The sequence below is a fragment of the Dreissena polymorpha genome, chromosome 14 (assembly GCF_020536995.1).
Source record: "Dreissena polymorpha isolate Duluth1 chromosome 14, UMN_Dpol_1.0, whole genome shotgun sequence".
Taxonomy (NCBI): Eukaryota; Metazoa; Mollusca; class Bivalvia; order Myida; family Dreissenidae; genus Dreissena; species Dreissena polymorpha.
The window spans coordinates 42891460-42911478 of NC_068368.1; the positions used below are offsets into that span (position 1 = coordinate 42891460).

Genomic DNA, 20019 nt, shown 5'->3' on the forward strand with positions numbered 1-20019 from the left:
AATTTATTTCAATAGTGTTCTTTCGTATTTGTATTGCCTTCCATGTGTAGTTAGTTGTCTGATTTTAGCGGTGTCATTGTGTAAATCAAACATTCCAAACTTAATATAGATTTTTTTATGTACGTAACCTTAATAAATAGCAATAAACCAACAACCTACCTAGCATATATATATTGTGTCATGAAACATAAAACAAACTCAGTATTTGCCTACACAAATGTGAGAGATGTTGACTCTAAATGCGTCTACAGAACACCTGGGTAAGAGGACAGGCGTCTAGTCTACAGTTACATATACAAAACAGACTGTCGTCGGCTTATTAATAACAGTTGTGGACGTAGGTAGGTCAAGGGTAACGGACACCGACTGTCGCGACATGTTACTGTCTCTTATAAAGATGAGTCCGGAATTAATGAAGTCGCGTTCTGAGAAAACTGGGCATAATGCACGTGCGTAAAGTTTCGTCCCAGATTAGCCTGTGTAGTCCGCACAGGCTAATCAGGGGCGACACTTTCCGCTTTAATGACATTTTTCGTTTAAATGAAGTCTCTTCTTAGCAAAAATCCAATTTAGGCGGAAAGTGTCGTCCCTGATTAGTCTATGTGGACTACAAAGGCTAATCTGGGACGACACTTTACGCACATGAATTATGCACAGTTTTCCCAGATCACGACTCCCATGTATCTAGATGCATTTGGCTTATATTTGAGTCGCGCTCTGATAAAATTTGGCGTAATGCATGTGTGTGTAAAGAGTCACCTCAGATAAGTCTAAGCCTGTGCAGTCCGCGCTGGCTAGTCAGAGACGACACTTTTCGCTTATATATGATTTTTCGTCAGAACGTCCGAAAATCTAGTCTAGGCGGCAAGTGTTTTCCCTGATTAGCCTGTGCGAACTGCACAAGCTAATCTTGAATGGCACTTGACGCACATGTAATAATCCAAGTTTTCTCAGAAAGAGGCTCATTTGTTTAGTCTCCAAACACATAAATCTGCCTTTAAAGGGGCCGTTTTGGTAAATTGACAAAACTAAACAATGTTTCAGATTCGCAAATTTTGGTTGTAGTTATGATATTTGCAAGGAGACAGTTATACTGAACATTTATCATGCTCCAAAATATCAATTATAGTTATCTTTTAACTATTTAAAAACCTGGACATTATAAAGCGCGAAACGATTGAATAATTTGGAGAATTCTGTTGTTGTCGTTATATTTTGTGATACTACGAGGATTGCTTATATAAAGTATAAAATACATCGCTCATGGTATGAGCACGGATGGCCATGTGGTCAGAGCGATTGAATTTTACTCCAGAGGTGAGTGGTTCGAGCCCAGTTGATGGTTACTTTTGTTTATTATTTAATTTAATTCTTGTTTTTTTTTTTTAACTGGAGCTCTTAAGATCCAATGGTTACATTTATCAATATAAAGCATTTTATGAAAAGCTTCAATACTTGCCAAAGTCTGTGAAAAGGCCCCTTTAAAACCCGGCTTAAAGGGGCACTCAGTCAACTGTTCCCGATCACGCTCCATGTGGCGAATCTTAACCCATTTATGTCTAGCGTCTAGAAAAAAGGCCTTGGCAAACAGCGTAGACCAAGATGAGACGCCGCATGATGCGGCGTCTCATCTTGGTCTGCGCTGTTTGCTTAAAGGAATTTCTGTAAGAAATATTCTAAATATAGAAATAAATATACTAGACATCCTTAATTTTAGAAATAAATTGGTCAAATTAGGAAGAATGGGAGAGTCCACTAGGAATAAATGGGTTAAATGTCCAGTTGTTTTTTAGAGATGTAACGCGAATGCTAACGAGTAGTTGTTAAAGGGGCCTTTTCACAAATTTTGGCATTTTTTAACTTATTCATTAAATGCTTTATATTGATAAATGTAAACATTGGATCATAAAAGCTCCAGTAAAAAATCAAGAAAAAAAATTTAAAAAGGGAAAGAACATTGCCCGGAGCAGGTTTCGAACCAGTGACCCCTGGAGTCCTGCCAGAGTCCTGAAGTAAAAACACTTTAGCCTACTGAGCTATTCCGCCGAGTACACATTCTTGACGTATTTTATACCTTATATAAGCAATCTTCGTAGTTTCATAAAATTTAACGACAAAAACAGAACTCTCCAAATTATTCAATCGTTTCGCGTTGCAACGCTTTATAATTTTTAGGTTTTAAAATCGTCAAAAGATACATATAATGGCTATATTAGAGCATGGTTAATGTTCAGTATTACTGTTTCCTCACAAATATCATAACTAAAACGAAAACTTACGAATCTGAAACAACTTTTTTCAATTTTGTCAATTTACCAAAGCGTGAAAAGATCCCTTTAAATGCAATTCTTACTTACTAGTCTAGTTGTTGAACGAACGCGCCCTCGCTAGTAGTTGAAGTATAAAATGTAATGCTCGCTTACTTGTTTAGTTGTTAAATAAATGCCTACCATTATAGATCTAGTTGTAAATCAAATGGTTTTGAACTACTTTAGTTTTTTATAGAATGAGTACTAGTTTGGCTGTAAATTGAATTTTTACTATACTAATTGTTCTTTAAAGGCAAACTTGATTAATAAATATTCATTGTTTTATTTGCCGAACAACTTTGGTGTAAGCTGGCATGAGAGGACGTTTTTATCTTGTCCTAAGAACCTACGTCGCAGCCAGCATGAGCGGACAAAGTTATCTTGTCCCTATAAGCTACCATTTACTCTTACCAAGAAATCGAGACATTGAACACATATTGTTTTATCACATGCCATACCTTGTTTCCCATGTAATATAACCATTACTAATATTTTTATCTTACACATGTGTAATATGCTTTTTAAGCGTTTTCAGTTGCTTATTTTGGTTTTATTTATGTTGACCAATCGCATTTTGTTATTTAACTGAAATGCAAACAACATACGGGATTTATTATTATGTTTGCGCAAATATTTATTTAAATTCCTCATTTAAAAGCATTTGATAAAACAGATCTGACACTCGTTGTCATTTCATACCATGTTTTAATTAAACGAGATCAGGAATTTTGTTAGTAAGCGAGCCTTTACCATATAAGCCAGAGTTGGCTGTGGTTTGTAGGGTAAGTTATCAAATACTATACAATCAAATACATTGTGCTTGTTTACGAAAAATGGAAGTAAACCGTTGACGACTATTTGCAAATAATTCCGTTAATGAATTTAACGATCTGCTATTTCTGGCGAGAATTGAACGACACGCCATTCTCACGCCAATTACACTTAAACCGAGATTATACGATTTTGTCAAATATTTATTAATTTATATAAAATGTGTAAAACAATAAATTATTAAACATAATTTCAATATAAATTAAAATAAAAAATATGAAGAACATGTGTCAAAAAATGCGAAATAAGCCAGATATTTAAATATGAAATCGATCATGGCTGTACAGTCGAATACGCCAGCATGTAAATCATGCATGTACGATGTGAATCTAAATTTAGTTTTACGGTTCATTTTTAGTTGGTCGAGTTAGCGGCCGACTATATTTACAGAGCATATTTTGCAAGTCAGTATGTGATTAGAATCCTTAAGTACGGTAAGAACCGCAACTCACTCTGCTAGGGACGATTACCGCTGCCTGTCTGCAGCAGACGACAAATGATTCTGCTCTAGCAGTGATTGTATATACAAGCTTGTAAGACGACATTGGCCAGTCTAGTGTTAATCATTGAAATCTGTCCATATTGGCTGCTTTCAGGGAAAACGGGGCTTAATGCACGTCAAATAAGATAAGCCTGTGCACAATGATAAGCATATGCAATGCGCACACGCTAATCAAGGACGACAACAGCGAACAACTTCAGTGCCTTCAGCGCTTTGATTAGTTGGTCGCGTTAGCGGTCAGCTAAATTTACAGAGCATATTTTGCAAATCAGTATGTGATTAGAAGCCTTAAGTACGGTAAGAACCACAACTCACTCTTCAAGGGACGATTACCGCTGCCTGTCTGCAGCAGACGACAAATGATTCTGCTCTAGCATTGAGTGTATATACCCTCTAGCAGTGAGTTTATATACCAGCTTGTAAGTCGACATTGGCCAGTCTAGTGTTTATCATTGAAATCTGTACATATTGGCTGCTTTCAGGGAAAACGGGGCTTAATGCACGTCAAATAAGATTAGCCTGTGCACACTTATTAGCCCGTGCAATGCGCATAAGCTAATCTTACATGGCAATCTCACATAAACAGTGTAAGTCGTAAACTTAACTTTAAACTGGCCTTATTAAAACGAATAAACTGTTTTATTAACTATGAAACAAAAACACTATTTTACAACTCATATATATTAACGACTATGGATTATTGTTGCGCATTGTGGTGTTCAGCAACACAGTCACATTTACGTAAAATACATTCGATACAAAAACGAGCTATTAAAATAATACTGAACGAACCATATTCAACTCCTTCAGCTCCCTTATTCAAAGAACTTGGTTGGTTGGCATTCAATAACAGATGTACTTACCTAATTGGATCTATTGTTCATAAGTATGTTATAGGCGCAATGCCCTCTTATTTCAATAATGTTATTCATATCTCAAATAACAATGTGTACGCTCTTAGATCCATCACACACACATTATATCATCTATTCCATTTAAAACAAATTATGGAAAACGAGCGTTTTCGTTTCGGTCACGAACCATATGGAATTCAATTCCAATAAGCATCCGACAAGTGTCTTCGAATAAAATAAATTTTAAAAAATACCTACAAACAAATCATTGATATATATGTTTATATATATGTATATATATATGCTCATTTTGTTTTTTTTATTTTTTTCTGTGTAAATACTTTGTTGTGATGTGTCCGATGTGATTTATTTTGAAAGATTGATTTTTGTAAGATTGATTTTTGTATCAGATTTTGCATATTTTGTATTATCATACTCATAATCGTCATCATTATCATCGTCGTCGTCATCTTCGTCGTCGGAATTGATAAGGAAGTCATTATATAGCGAATAATGTGTTGGTTTTTATTATAGATCAGGTTTTTCATGAGAGGCTTAGAAAACAAAAAGCACGAGCCTTGGCGAGTGCATATTCGTTTTCGTGCAGAGCATGATAAACCTGATCTTTAATCAACACTAATCTATTATTATATTTATCCCACTTTTAATTTAGTAAACCTTTATATTTAAACAGAATTAGTTTGACTGGATAATTTCGAAGGATTTATGACGTCATTTCGTCGAAATATTGACGTCATTTCCTGTCGTTGATTATAGATGATATTTAATCAACGGGACTTTAATCAACCGAATTCGCTGTTTAAGTGGGATAAAACATTTAACTGCATAGTTAATTTTCTTTTTTCTGTTGTATGTTCGTATGCATGTTTCAATATGTATACTTGTGTTTTGTTACTGAAGACCACATTGTTAAAATGAAATTATTATTTAATGTGAATTCTTCATGAAATAACGTTATTATTATTATTATTATTATTATAATGACGACAACAGCGAACAACTTCAGTGCCTTCAACGCTTTGATAAATTCCTGCAACGATATCTGTTTATACGACACAAACTCAAAAGACTAACGCTTCGATTATTGTAGGCAAATATGTACGAAATATCTTCGTCTCAATCGGCTCGGGGCGTTAATTTGTCTTTGCTGCATTTTATGAAATTCGTCTTCAATTTATATTTTTTCTTGTCTATTTTGTGTTATTGTAACATATTTTATCAATATATTACAATTTAACACATATAAGAAATCGTATAATCTCGCTTTAATGGAATCAGCATTGCATGCTGATATCAGATATATTATGATCTAAAAATAACCGTAGATTCAATTAGAAAAATAGACTGAAGTAAATGCTTCTTAGCTAGTAATGTAAAGATTTATACGTCAAAAACTCATCTATTTATACATACTTACATAACTTAAATACAATTTCTTGTTGATACTGGTTAAACAAGAGATTGAAGAGATGCATCAACGTCCACTCCAAAATACATTGGCCGTGTGAATGCGGCGACCTCTCTACGTGAGAGCCGCTCTTGAAAAACGAGGCTTAACGAGACCTTTCACGTTTTGGTAAATTGACAAAATTAAATAAAATTGTTTCAGATTCGCAAATTTTCGTTGTAGTTATGATATTTTAAAGGGGCCTTTTCACAGATTTTGGCATTTTGTTTAACTTATTCATTAAATGCTTTATATTGATAAATGTAAACATTGGATCGTAAAAGCTCCAGTAAAAAATCAAGAAAAAAATTAAAAAAAGGAAAAGAACATTGCCAGGAGCAGGTTTCGAACCAGTGACCCCTGGAGTCCTGAAGTAAAAACGCTTTAGCCTACTGAGCTAATCCGCCGAGTACACTTTCATGACGTATTTTATACCCTATATAAGCAATCTTCGTAGTTTCACAAAATTTCACGACAAAAACAGAACTCTCCAAATTATTCAATCGTTTCGCGTTGCAACGCTTTATAATTTTTAGGTTTTAAAATCGTCAAAAGATGCATATAATGGCTATATTAGAGCATGGTTAATGTTCAGTATTACTGTTTCCTCACAAATATCATAACTAAAACGAAAACTTACGAATCTGAAACAACTTTTTTCAATTTTGTCAATTAACCAAAGCGTGAAAAGATCCCTTTAAAGGAAATAGTAATACTAAACATTTACCATTCTCTAAAATTATATGCATCTTTTGGACGATTTAAAAAATCTGAAAATTATAAGCGTTGCGGCGCGTAATGATTGATTAATTTGGATAGTTCTGTTTTTGGCGTTATATTTTGTGAAACTATATATATATATATATATAGAGAGAGAGAGAGAGAGAGAGAGAGAGAGAGAATAGGAGATAGAAGAGAGAAGAGAGAGAGAGAGAGAGAGAGAGATAGCGAGCGCAGAGAGGAGGAGAGAGAGAGAGCGAGCGAGAGCCGCTCCGGAGTAGAGAAGACTCGAGAGGAGAGGAGAGAGAGAGAGAGAGATATGCGTGAACAACCAGATCCACAGACATACAAACAGACAGACAGACATATTCCTATTGGAGACTTCGGCGTGTGCGCCTAGCTACGGTGCAGAATGGAGCAGACATACTGTGAAATCCCCATGCTTATATAATGTATAAAATACATCACTCATTATGATGAGCACGGATGGCCGAGTGGTCTAAGCGATAGACTTTCACTCCAGGGATCAGTGGTTAGAGCCCAGTTGATGGTTACTTTTTTTCTTTCTTTAATTTTATTCTAGTTTTTTTACTCACGCTTTTTAGATCGAATGTTTATATTTATCAATATAAAGCATTTATTGACAATTTTTAATACATGCAAAAATCTGTGAGAAGGTCTCTGTCATAAATGTCCACAGACTAATCTAGGACGGCACTTAACGCACAGGCATTAACCCCCTTTTTCCAAGAGCGCTGATCGCTTTTATAGCAATAATGATTCGGTTTATATTAATATCATTGCTTGGAAGTAAGATCTCCTAGAGTTCCGTATATCACCACACCAAAGCGCAGCCAGGATTTAAATCAATTCTTAAACCAATTATATAGCCTAATAGGTCGCTGAGCTATAGCACGGCCGTTAATCACGGGCGCCACCTCTTTTTCGGCGTAAGCTGTATTAAGCCAGCTTTTCACCCTGACTTGACCTTTGTAAGGGTCCAATAATACACAAATAAAATTTCCCGCGGCTAGGTACGAATGAATACACTTCATTTATTCCATTGGCTGATTTGAGTATAACACCAGAACATTGGAAACATATCCGCGTCTTTGTAACACTGTTTTACTGCATGAAACAATTTTATCTCTAATTAAAATCTCAATAGAAAGAACAGTATTACAATCAATTTTCGACATAAATACAGTTTGTGCGTTCACCTTTTATTTTCAGAGAATTACCAGCGCAAAAGCGTTTATACTAAAGGCTATGTTGTCATATTTAGTACTTACTTGCATTGCATTTCAACCCGCGAGGTTTCGGGTCAATAAGCGGCTATTTGTGAAAGTCATAGTTTATATACAGTTCATCGTCGGAGTTCGCAGAAGGGGTTGCGATCATTGTGTTACACCGGTCTTACTGACAATAACGTAGTGACTGTAATGCATTGCATTCCAATCCGCAAGGTATCAAGGTCAGTTTGTCAGTTTGCTGTCAGTTGCAGAAATCTTTATATAAACGCCATCTCGTAATCTTTGTGCACTTGAAGTCTGTTTTGATCAGAAAGATACTAAATAAAGATATTCGGCGATATTATTGTGGTATGTCAATCATCGATTTTTAATATGGTTTCAACATTGGCATGATAAGGACCAATTTTGATCAAATTAATTAGAAATATTTATCCATTTAGACCAGTTTATTAAGCATGAGCACAATAATTCACTATACTATAATTATGCAATTAAATAAGATTCGAGTATTGCCGGCTGACCTATATGCACTCGTTTATTTTCATGTTTCTTGTGTTTTTCTATTCTGTAAATATAGATATCTGAGTAATAATATCACATAAAGCATAATAAGCCACGAAATCTGGCGCAACACCCCGTAATTGATTTGCTTATGATGTAGCTAAGAACTGCGCAGAAAAAAGGCATCCGCTACTTTTTATCTCATAGAGATAACTTTTGATCGTTCATAAACATCGACCACAATCAACGCCGTATATCTTTTTTAAAGATATTTCTTGTTTGAGATGCATTAATAAATGGACCGGATTTTTTTTTAAATTTCACGAATAATTATACATGGCGATGAGGTTTTATATGTTTATTTTAACATGTTTCGCATTATTTAAAAAATCTGGCACTGTAGTGCGATTCAGCGAAGATTTATTTATCCACAAATGTAGAAAAACATACAATCGCAACCCAGTTGAGGACGTGATGACCTTTATAAGTTGTGGTTAGTCATTTTTTTAAGCTAATCGATGTATGTCGGACCGTATTTGGTACAAAAACGAATATGGTACAAGTTTGTACCATATTCGGCCGAATATGGTACAACTGTCTAATTGTACCATATACGTATCTGCAGTTTTGGGGTAAAATGCCTGACCGAATATGGTACAAACTTGTACCATATTCGGATGAAAAATGTACCACATTCGTTCCGAATATGATACACACTCATCATCGTAATCATCATCATCATCATCATCGTTATCTCATCATCATCATCATCATCATCATCATCATCGTTATCTCATCATCATCATCATCATCATCATCATCATCATCATCATCATCACATCAATTATCAACACCCCAATGATCATCATCGTTGTTATCTTTACCAACACCACCATCATCATCACCATCAAAACCAACATCATCATATCCATTATCATGATCGTAATGGTGATCACAAAAGTTTTTTTTGTGATGATAATGACAGCGATGTTTTCGGTCGATAATGAGGATGTTGTGATGATGATGACGACGATGAGAATATCATCATCATCATCGGCCAATAAACATCGCCATCATCATCATCACAAATATTTTGTTATCATCATCATCATTATCATCATCGTCGGCCGATAAACATCGCCGTCATCATCATCTAAAAACTTATCATCATCATTATAACCATCATCATCGTCCGATAAACATCGCTGTCATCATCATCCCAAAACGTTTGTTATCATCATCATCATCATCATTATCATCATCATCATCATCATCACCACAATCATCAAACCCCAATCATCATAACCACTGTCATCATCATCACCACCACCATCATCATCACAATTTTTTTACCATCATCATCATCACAAATGTTTTGTCATCATCATCATCACATATTCATTTTACATTTTGTATTTTATAATTTGTTTCATTCAAGAGATTCAACAAACTTGTACTTTTTTCATTTATTGGTATACTGACAGGATTTTTCAAAGTAATATTGAAGAACATAGAACAGCATTTAAATTTTAATCCAACTGTAGCATTTTGACAAGACATAATATACATATATACATTCATTTTAGTAGCAGCCAAAATATCCCAAATGTGCTTCGTAAAAAGTTACCAGTAAATGAGCAAATGACAACAAATTTCCGGTAGAAGAACATAATCATCAATCACAAAAATAACATAACAGGTTTCCAAACACCGATATACATGTATATTTCACCTGTAATGTCTGTACATGACATCTATGATATCATACCAACCGATTCCACTAACACGCAAACGCAGCCATGCGTTTGCCCATTTTGGCCCCTTGATGATTTCTTTTATTGCCGAAATAAATAAATAAATTAATAGGAAACGAACGCTAACAGGATTTCTGTTACTAGTATCTAGTCCAATATCCGGCCGAATGTAAATTCTAGGTGTTTGCAAACTCATTGACCTTATTAAATCTCTAAAGGGTTTGCCGACCTTCGCCAACACAAACTGGATTGACGGGTTTGATTGTATGCAGAACTTAAAAATTTCAACTTGAATGTGAAGTGGTAACATCAGAAATGGAAAAGTCGTTCGCTTCTGTGCCCTCCTATTGTTTATCATATCTTGAAGCTCTTTCAGGGCTGAACACACAGAGACGTCACCGTTGTCGCCAGAGTCACCGTTGTCGCCGGAGTCACCGTTGTCGCCAGAGTCACCGTTGTCGCCGGAGTCACCGTTGTCGCCAGACGCAGCGTTGTCGCCGGAGTCACCGTTGTCGCCGGAGTCACCGTTGTCGCTGGAGTCACCGTTGTCGCCGGAGTCACCGTTGTCGCCGGAGTCACCGTTGTCGCCAGACGCAGCGTTGTCGCCGGAGTCACCGTTGTCGCCGGAGTCACCGTTGTCGCTGGAGTCACCGTTGTCGCCGGAGTCACCGTTGTCGCAAGAGTCACCGTTGTCGCCAGACGCAGCGTTGTCGCCAGATGCAGTGTTGTCGCCAGACGCAGCGGTGTCGCCGGAGTCACCGTTGTCGCCAGAGTCACCGTTGTCGCCAGACGCAGCGTTGTCGCCTGACGCAGCGTTGTCGCCAGACGCAGCGCTGTCGCCAGAGTCACCGTTGTCATACGACTGTTCTAAGCGTGATATTATGTCCTTGTACACGCGTTGATTGATACGGATACTAACGTAATGCATGCCAAATCCTTCTGGGAAATACCCCAATGCAATTGTTCCAACATCACCATCGAACTTTCCATCTGCTGACACAATTGATGAGTGTTCTAGTCCTCGGGTAGAAACTACCAGGCACTGCAAATTATATTCTCTCATAAGTGCAATGAGCGTGAGGTTGTCGCCGTATGTCCCATTCTTAGACATATTCTTAACGTATTCATCAAATGTTTCATCATAGACAAAAGTTTCATAGAAATATCTGTTTTCTACAATGTGATGGACTGCTTCCTTACGTAAAGCATCTACGTCTTTGTATATACCAATTTTACCAAGTTGATGCGATATAGCAGCAAATTGACAATTTCCATCCGGATTTGGGTCCATGGCAATATTCACCCCATCCAACAACTGCAGATTTTCATGGTGTGTTAAAACATGATAGTACTTAGTTCTGTGATTTTGTTTCTCTGAGCGGTTCTGTTTTAATGAATGTTTTTTAATTTTTCGTTGTTTCTCTAACGCAACAGTTAGGCTAGTCATGTTTTCGACCCCAACCGATTTGCTTACGAATCCAAGTTCGGGTTTGTTCGGTACTTGAAATGACACGATATAAACACCATTTCGTTTTACTTTTTCTACCTTGCCTTCGATAACATATCTTTTGGTTGGCACCCTGGATTTTCGAAAGGGATAGCGAATTAATACTGTCTCTCCTACTTTGTACTTGCTTGGGGAAGTTGCGTTTTTCAACAGCGACCTGTAAGCCTTTTTATTTGCTCGCCGTATGGTTTTCTTTATTTCACGAGAACTATGACGTTCTTTGGTAAAAACATGACTTCTTCCGTAGTAGGCTTCAAAGGGCGTGAGACCCCCAAGAACTCGTTTGAAACTTGTGTTTATGGCATAGGCTAAATCTTGAAGCCCTTCGACCCAGTTAAATCCACGTATACTTTCTGTTGCAAATAGAATCTTGGCCTTTATAACACTGTTTGACCTTTCACACTTGCCCTGTGATTGAGGATGATACGGCCTACTATTGATCATTTTGATGTTGTACTTGTTCAACAAAAGTTTCATACTAGGGCCTTTAAATTCCAGTCCGTTGTCACATTGGATGATGTCAGGGGCAAGGTTAACCATCAACACGTCCTCTAATGCCTTTGCAACTTCACGCGAACTCTTCGTTTTCAGGGGTTTTGGCATAACGTACCTAGAATAAACGTCCACGACTTGTAGAATATAACTGTATGTGGACCCCTTGTAGCTAACACTTTGATTTTTCATGTTAATTATGTCAATCTGCCATCTTTTGCCTGGTTCCTCTTCTGTAATTGTCTTTGGCTTTGGCTTGTTTGTAAATCTCGGATACTTCTCATGGTAATACTTGCTATTGTACAGTATTTCAAGGATAGCTTGTTCCGAGAACCCCGTGTAATTTACTTTCAGTTTGTTGTAAATAACCCTTGCTCCACATCCTTTGTTTTCCATGAACATCTTCTCAACAAATCTAGGAAGATCTTTCACAAGGACTTGCTTTCCGCCACACAATAAAGAACCCCGGTCACCAAGCTCGAAGTCCTTACGTTTTCTAATCATGGCCAAACAATTATTCTCTTCAGGTGTCCGTTTCTTCACAGGGACATCGAACGATCCGTTTAAACATCTGACAATAATGTCGTACTTCGACCTGGGCAAGCACCCTAATTGCTTCCTTTTTCTCCTAATTGCTTCCTTCATCTGAAATAATATAATAAGTTATTATACATTTATACTTCATTAGTTAATAGAGCTTGTATTGAACACCGCGTGTCGAAAACGAATGTCTCACGACATGAGCTGAGCTAAAATCACTCGTCTGATAGCTCCGCTAAAATTTACAATCCGAACTTCCGGGCAATATGCGCAATGAAAGTAGCAAGTACTTCATGTAAAGTTTCATTGAAATCCAACCGAATTCAAATTCAGGGGAAAAATAGCGGGCAAACTTATGGCGGTCAACGGACAAACGGTCTGTAGAAACCAATGCTACGTGGATGGAAGGGATATAAAGAAGGGGCCCTGGGGGCCTAGGTCGCTCACCAGAAGTCACGACTAGGCAGGGTTCGAAGGTCAAAGACCTATAAACTCCATAAAATTTAAAATGTTCAAATCTACAGATTACAGGAGCTCGATCTGATTTTGGTGGAAAATACACTTTCGAAAAAATGACTGTAGCTTAAATATTTTAGCAGTTTAGGAGTTACGCACCCGGAAGGAATGCCACGGACAATTGGATAGACGGACGGACAACTGCAAATGCACTCTAAGGGGGGGGGGGGCATAAAACATAAAAATCAATGCATGTTAAAACATCAATGCATATTAAGACAACTGAAAATTAAAATTATGTACAGTACTTACTGTCAAGAATTCTTTTGAAGTTTGAAGAAAGTTTGGATTTCAATTCTTTCTAGTCGAAAATCACAACTTTTCTTGCCGACCGCCAAGTCAAATATGGTTACTGACTTCTGAGTAAGACTCGTGTGCAAAATTCCCGCCTTTTTAAAGCGGCACGTTATCAAAGAAAAAATCGGAAACTTCAAAGCTTTGTCGGCTTCTCAGCAATATGACGTCGGAACGACAAATCAACTTTACAAAGTAATGTTTAGGAATACAGTCACACCTGTCTAAAGCAGCCAGTCAAACATCCTTATTTTTGGAGAGATATATTCATTTAAAAGAGCTCAAAATCTCTTAAATCGGATTTTGGTGAAAATACACTTTCGAAAAAAAAAGTTTTAAAAATTTGAAAATTGCTATTAATGATCTCCACGAAAGTATCTGGCCCGCCCGGGAATCGAACCCAGGCCGCCTGCGTGCCAATCTGACGCGCAACCGACTGAGCTAGCCGGCGAAACAGTTACACAACCAGCAAAATCCATGTAAAGTGTGGTTAGGTTAGCTGTTTCTGTTACTGCTAGTTACGACGACGACGACGACGACGACGATGATGATGATGATGATGATGATGATACTTTTGTCACTTCCAATATTAGGTTAATACAATGTATTTGAGTTTGAAAAAAAGTTTACACATCGGCAGACTATTTCATTTATTAAGAAATACATAATTTATGTACCATATACGTAGGCCATTTTCATTTTTATGAGTTTTTTTGGTATGTACCAAATACGTTTTGGCGAGCATAGAAAAACTTATTCCAACCGAATATGGTACAATGTTTGTACCATATTCGGTCGAAAATTGTACCATCTTCGGTCCGAGTATGGTACATTTGTACCATATTCGGCCGAATATGGTACAAATGTACCATATTCGTTTTTGTACCAAATACGGTCCGACAGATGTATGTTGCCTGTGTGACTAGCAAATTTCCACCCAATTAAATCACTAACCACATCAAACTATTGCATTGAACATGTACTAGCTACTGCATACAATAACAATTTGGCTTCTTGTACATTTAATAGATCATTTTGTAATTTTCCAATGGAGTCAATGCCAATGAGGTGGCGCTAAGGCGAGAAGTGGGGCTAATCCATGAATTAACAGTCGTTTAAAAATTACATCATCACATGACTACATTTGATAGATATTTTTACATGTTTATTTATATTTTTCAACGTACATACGTTAACCCAAATCAACCCAGAACAAACTATATGTATACACATTCTATAAAAAAGGTAAGTATTTAAATACAATTTTATAAGTCACCAACTCAATAAGAAGTCAGCAACCTGAATGAAACATATTGTATAATATATACCCAAAACATGTTATATAACATATTCACAAAAAGTCACATCACATCAACTCCATCTTCAATTATACAGATGATACACGAACTAATTAAATGATGTTGCTTCTGTTTAAAACAAGTTTTGTCTCCAAATCAAAATGCTTATTTCATCAAAATGCAAAGGTCAACGAATCTTAATAGGGCTAAAATATTTTTTCGTTAACCTTCTTTATTATAATGAAGTAACTTTCCAGCTTTATTGTATATTCAATGACACAAATCTTCAAGATCTCTTTGAAAACATGTTTCTTAATAATTATGTAGACGTAACTGTTTCGATTATATTTCATTATGATCGCATTACAAACAAAATCGAACAATAATCCTAAATTACCACACAAAAAGTATGGAGTCGCCACCGAAACTCAGGGTCAGTCCGGTATTATTCGGATGAAATGAATGTCAAAACGTACGAGACTCAAGTTTTGTTATAGAGTTTACAATTTAAGTAGTCAGCTTACACATATAATTCCTGAAAACATAGTAAGTAGATGCCGTTGCATAAAAAATGAAACTAAAAAACAGCTGAACATGTGCAGTGGCGCCACCTCCTTTATAAGCGTCACCTCCTTGGCCTTGGCTCCATCTCTTTTGGAAGAATGCAAAATTATCTAGAAGATCGGCAAGAAGCTAATGCTTTGTGCAAGCAACAACTTGTACATGTTCAAAGTAATCGTTTGATGTCGTTACCGATTTACTGGGCGGAAATTTTCTCGTCACAAAGGCAAAAGACATCGATTTGCTTTAAAAAAAATACACCATGCCACAACTTATAAAGATCCTCACGTCTCCAAATGGGTTGTGATGGCATGCTTCTGTGCATTTATGAATGCATGTTTTATCGCTGGATCTCGCTACATTGCCCGATTTTTTAAATGATGCGAACTGTGTTGAAAAAACACACCATATAAAACATACTCACCCTGTAGATTTATTCGTGAAATTTAAAAACATCCGGTCCTTAGGCGCACCTCGGAAGTAGCTTTGGCTCATTTATTACTATATCTCAAAAAGAGGTGGGGTCCGTGATTAACTGCCGTGTATAGATATTATGAACCACGCAAGCGTCCTTAACATCAAAGTTCAGACTAAATATCGTCCCTAATTTGTCTTTTCTTATTAATATGTCAAATGCTTGCAAACACGCACGCCATTCTGTAACCATGCCGTTCTTGGGTACAATATGTTAAATCTAAACTTAAACAGTAAAACACGTTGGTCGCACTGTTTCCTATTTCATAACGATAATAAAAGCCTCAGACGGGATATTAAACAGTTTTATGCGACACGAACTTATTTTCAGAAACTCAGAATTTCCGGATCTAAAGGTTTGCGTGAGCAGATATTAGAGTCGCGTTCTTAGGAAACTGGACACAATGCATGTGCGTAAATTGTCGTCCCCGATTAGCCTGTGCAGTCCGCCTAAATGGGATTTTTGCTAAGAAGAGACTTCATTTAAACGAAAAATATCATACAAGCGGAAAGTGTCGTCCCTGATTAGCCTGTGCGGATTGCACAGGCTAATCTGGGACGACGCTTTACGCACATGCATTATGCCCAGTTTTCTCAGAACACGGCTCATTTAAAGGTTTTGCAAATATTCAACATCATCAACATTTACTGTAATTATTTATTTAATTATCAATCAAAATATGTTACATTATAGTATCGTCAATGTCGCGGCTAGCGTGATGGCCAATAACGTTTTGCACTGAGGCGGTTAGGATAATAATGTCGCGAATCCATCGCATAAAAAGTTCGGCGAATGTCATATGAACGACATGCAGTAACGTGTAGTTTTCGTTGTTGATACATGTATATTTAATGCTTCACACTTCTGCATCGAACACCAATTAACACGTATACCTACTTTTTCAAAACTCTGCAAACTATAGTGGAACTGACCAGGTGATAACATATGTTCAATGTCGTCGGCAATCAATGTAAACACATTTTTTTCTGATGTGCGAAAACACCCGAACAAGCAGATGTACAATAATCGACGTTGCATATGGCTCGAAATCGAATGCATTCGAATGTGATAAAGCAATCGATCTGTAATTGTGTGCTGTTTTTGTGTGTTTTTTTGCGGGTGTGTGTGAGTGTTTAGAAGACCTCGAATGTTTATAGTTCAGATTCCGCCATCCTACTGTTTTTATTGAATGCATCATTTCGTATAGCGAACGCAAAGAACCCGCTCTACATCGATCTAACGAAGAAGGACGGGGTACCGTATTTGATGTTAATTGTACAAAACAGTAGGGGGTGGGGGTCGGTCACATTAGGAGCCGAAATTCAGCTTCATTTCCACTCTCAACTTTTTACTCGAATAAATGTGAATTAAAGATATCTAAAATGAAATATATTGTCTTTTAGAAATACCCACATTTATAAGTTGAACTATATCAAATATGACGTTAAAACACTTCTTTTCTCCATTTTATAATATTTCCGAGCAAAGAACAACCTAACTTAATTTTCTAAGTTTAGTAAAGACGACGCGATAGTTTACCGTTCCAAGGGGTTCATGCCCCATCCCCACAATGGGGAGAGAAAACAACGCTGCCAAAATATGCTTGATTGTCAGTATGTTGCATGCATGAACTATCTATAACTCTTAACATTTAAAATTTCGTCCAAGTTAATTATCAACAATGCGTTTCGCCATGTAAAGTTTTACATGACGAAATATAACAAAAGCAACAGCCAATCTTTAGTGTTAAGTATAGTTTCATGTTCTAACCGAATAACGAAGACGATGTGCGAAAACACGATTTTCGATTTTCATCATAAGAAGTCGTACTCGGTATATTTCTGCGGGATAGGTGACTTCTCAACTTCACTTACGTCAGTGTTTTCTCAAAAGCGCGTTTTCTGTTGTTTTTTAAGCAACTGTTTCTGATATGACGCAATGGAAACAATGCCTAGGTAGCAACAGCGAATGCGTCAACACAGTTTTGAATTGGTCATCATATAAACAAGTCTAACTTGACACATTTTGCGGGATGAGTGTCTTCACAAATGTACGCAAGCCAGTTATTTCTATAGAGCTTTTTCTGTTGTTGTTTTAAGCAATTGTTTGTAATATGATGCCATGAAATACTTGCACAAGTAGCAGTATCATAAAAATACTCACCTGCCTGGACCGTACCCCCACCTTGAACTTTTAAGCCCTCTCTCCGTTCCCCGACCCAACCACATGACCCCAGGTCCCTTGCTGGTTGGTTTGTGTAAAAATAAGCTTGGGCAAATGTATATTGAAGATAGTGACGGGAGTTCGGTCTGGGGCTATGGGATGTGGTCGGTGGGTGAGGATCCGGGGGAGGGGGTAATTTTTACGATACTGTTGCCTGTGGCTCATCGTATGCATGTGTGAGTTTCGAATTGGTATACTTTTGAGGTCATACCAAGAAATATTTCCACAGTTTAGGAAGAGAATCAATATTTTCACGAGTGCTTCAAATGATTATGTGTCTAACGTTGTGTCAGAGGACTAATTTTGTCAAATTACATCGTAATAAGCGCCGCCAACGACACCCAGAGGCCGCGCATTTTGCACAAATTTGAAAAGATGAAACACAGTATTTGAACATGTACTTGTAGTTAAAGTAAGTTGACCATTTTAACAAAACAAATATGACATGTTATTTAGTCAAATCATGATAATTTGACATCATAGTTTACATTTTGGTGTGTAATTACGTAAAATAAATATGAGATTACGGGACAGTGGATCGAATTATTTTGAAATGATTTTAGTAGATCTAAATTGATCAGGGCTTTAGATGGGCATTATATAGTCCTCTTTCTCAGAGTAAAATGCCATTTCCCCAAAAAGAATTTATATTAAAGGGGCCTTTTCACAGATTTTGGCATTTTTTAACTTATTCATTAAATGCTTTATATCGATAAATGTAAACATTGGATCGTAAAAGCTCCAGTAAAAAATCAAGAATAAAATTAAAAAAAGGAAAAGAACATTGCCCGGACCAGGTTTCGAACCAGTGACCCCTGGAGTCCTGCCAGAGTCCTGAAGTAAAAACGCTTTAGCCTACTGAGCTATTCCGCCGAGTACACTTGATGAACGTATTTTATACCTTATATAAGCAATCTTCGTAGTTTCACAAAATTTAACGACAAAAACAGAACTCTCCAAATTATTCATTCGTTTCGCGTTGCAACGCTTTATAATTTTTAGGTTTTAAAATCGTCAAAAGATGCATATAATGGCTCTATTAGACCATGGTAAATGTTCAGTATTACTGTTTCCTCACAAATATCATAACTAAAACGAAAATTTGCGAAACTGAAACAACTTTTTTCAATTTTGTCAATTTACCAAAGCGTGAAAAGATCCCTTTAAAATGTAATGATGTCATGCTTTCCAAATTTCAAGTTGAGCTTAGACATATTTTCACCTTTCTCAGTTGTGTCGATATTTTATACCCAAGTTAAAAATGGAAAGCCGGGTCGTCTCCACAAATCAAGAAAAAAAGCTAGCAAAGCTTGTTTTAATATGGAATGGCATAGTTCATTATATATAATTTATATAATGGATATATTTGGTATCAGTCAGTATTTTTGAATGCGCGAGATTATCGGACGGAAACGGTACTCATCTTACTGATAACTTACCCTATATCCAGTGTATATGAATAGCATGATCCTCCCTGCTGCTTTATTAGCGATGCAGTCTCCTCGTTCTTCTTTTCATTTATATCCCACAACACCAACGTAGCACCGAGTTTACTAAACCTAAGACTTAGGGCTCGACCGATTGCACCTCCGCTACCAGTTATAAGCACAACTTCCCCACTAATGCATTTCCGTGGTGAACTTACGAAAAATCTGTACATCGAAACTGACAGTTCCTTTAAAACATTGTAAATCATACACAAACACTCAATAAATATCCTCGTTGGTGTGTCATTTTCGTATGCCATTTTATAATACTTCTGCTAAACAAGACAGTAATCATCGACCCCGCTTCCATCACCGACTACATCAAAATGAAGCTTCAACATCTGAAAACGTGAGTTGTGTTTAACCTACGACCTCTGAACTCTGACATGTCAATAGTTGCTAAAACAACATTTTACTCACAACGAAGTAATTAT

The 20019-nt window shown here is 36.8% G+C and overlaps 1 protein-coding gene across 2 annotated transcripts in view; it reads right to left on the bottom strand.

Annotated features, from left to right (window-relative positions):
* The window catches only part of LOC127857797 (epidermal retinol dehydrogenase 2-like), a 41403-nt gene extending 21392 nt beyond the window's left edge, over positions 1-20011 (bottom strand). For both annotated transcript variants that reach the window (XR_008038638.1, XM_052394467.1), the window contains exon 1: positions 19538-20011. Coding sequence is in view for 1 of the 2 variants with exons in the window: in XM_052394467.1 (XP_052250427.1) it covers positions 19538-19845 (308 nt within the window). In the remaining variant the exon portion in view is untranslated. The remainder of the gene's footprint in view (positions 1-19537) is intronic.
* Between the last annotated feature and the right edge of the window lie 8 nt (positions 20012-20019).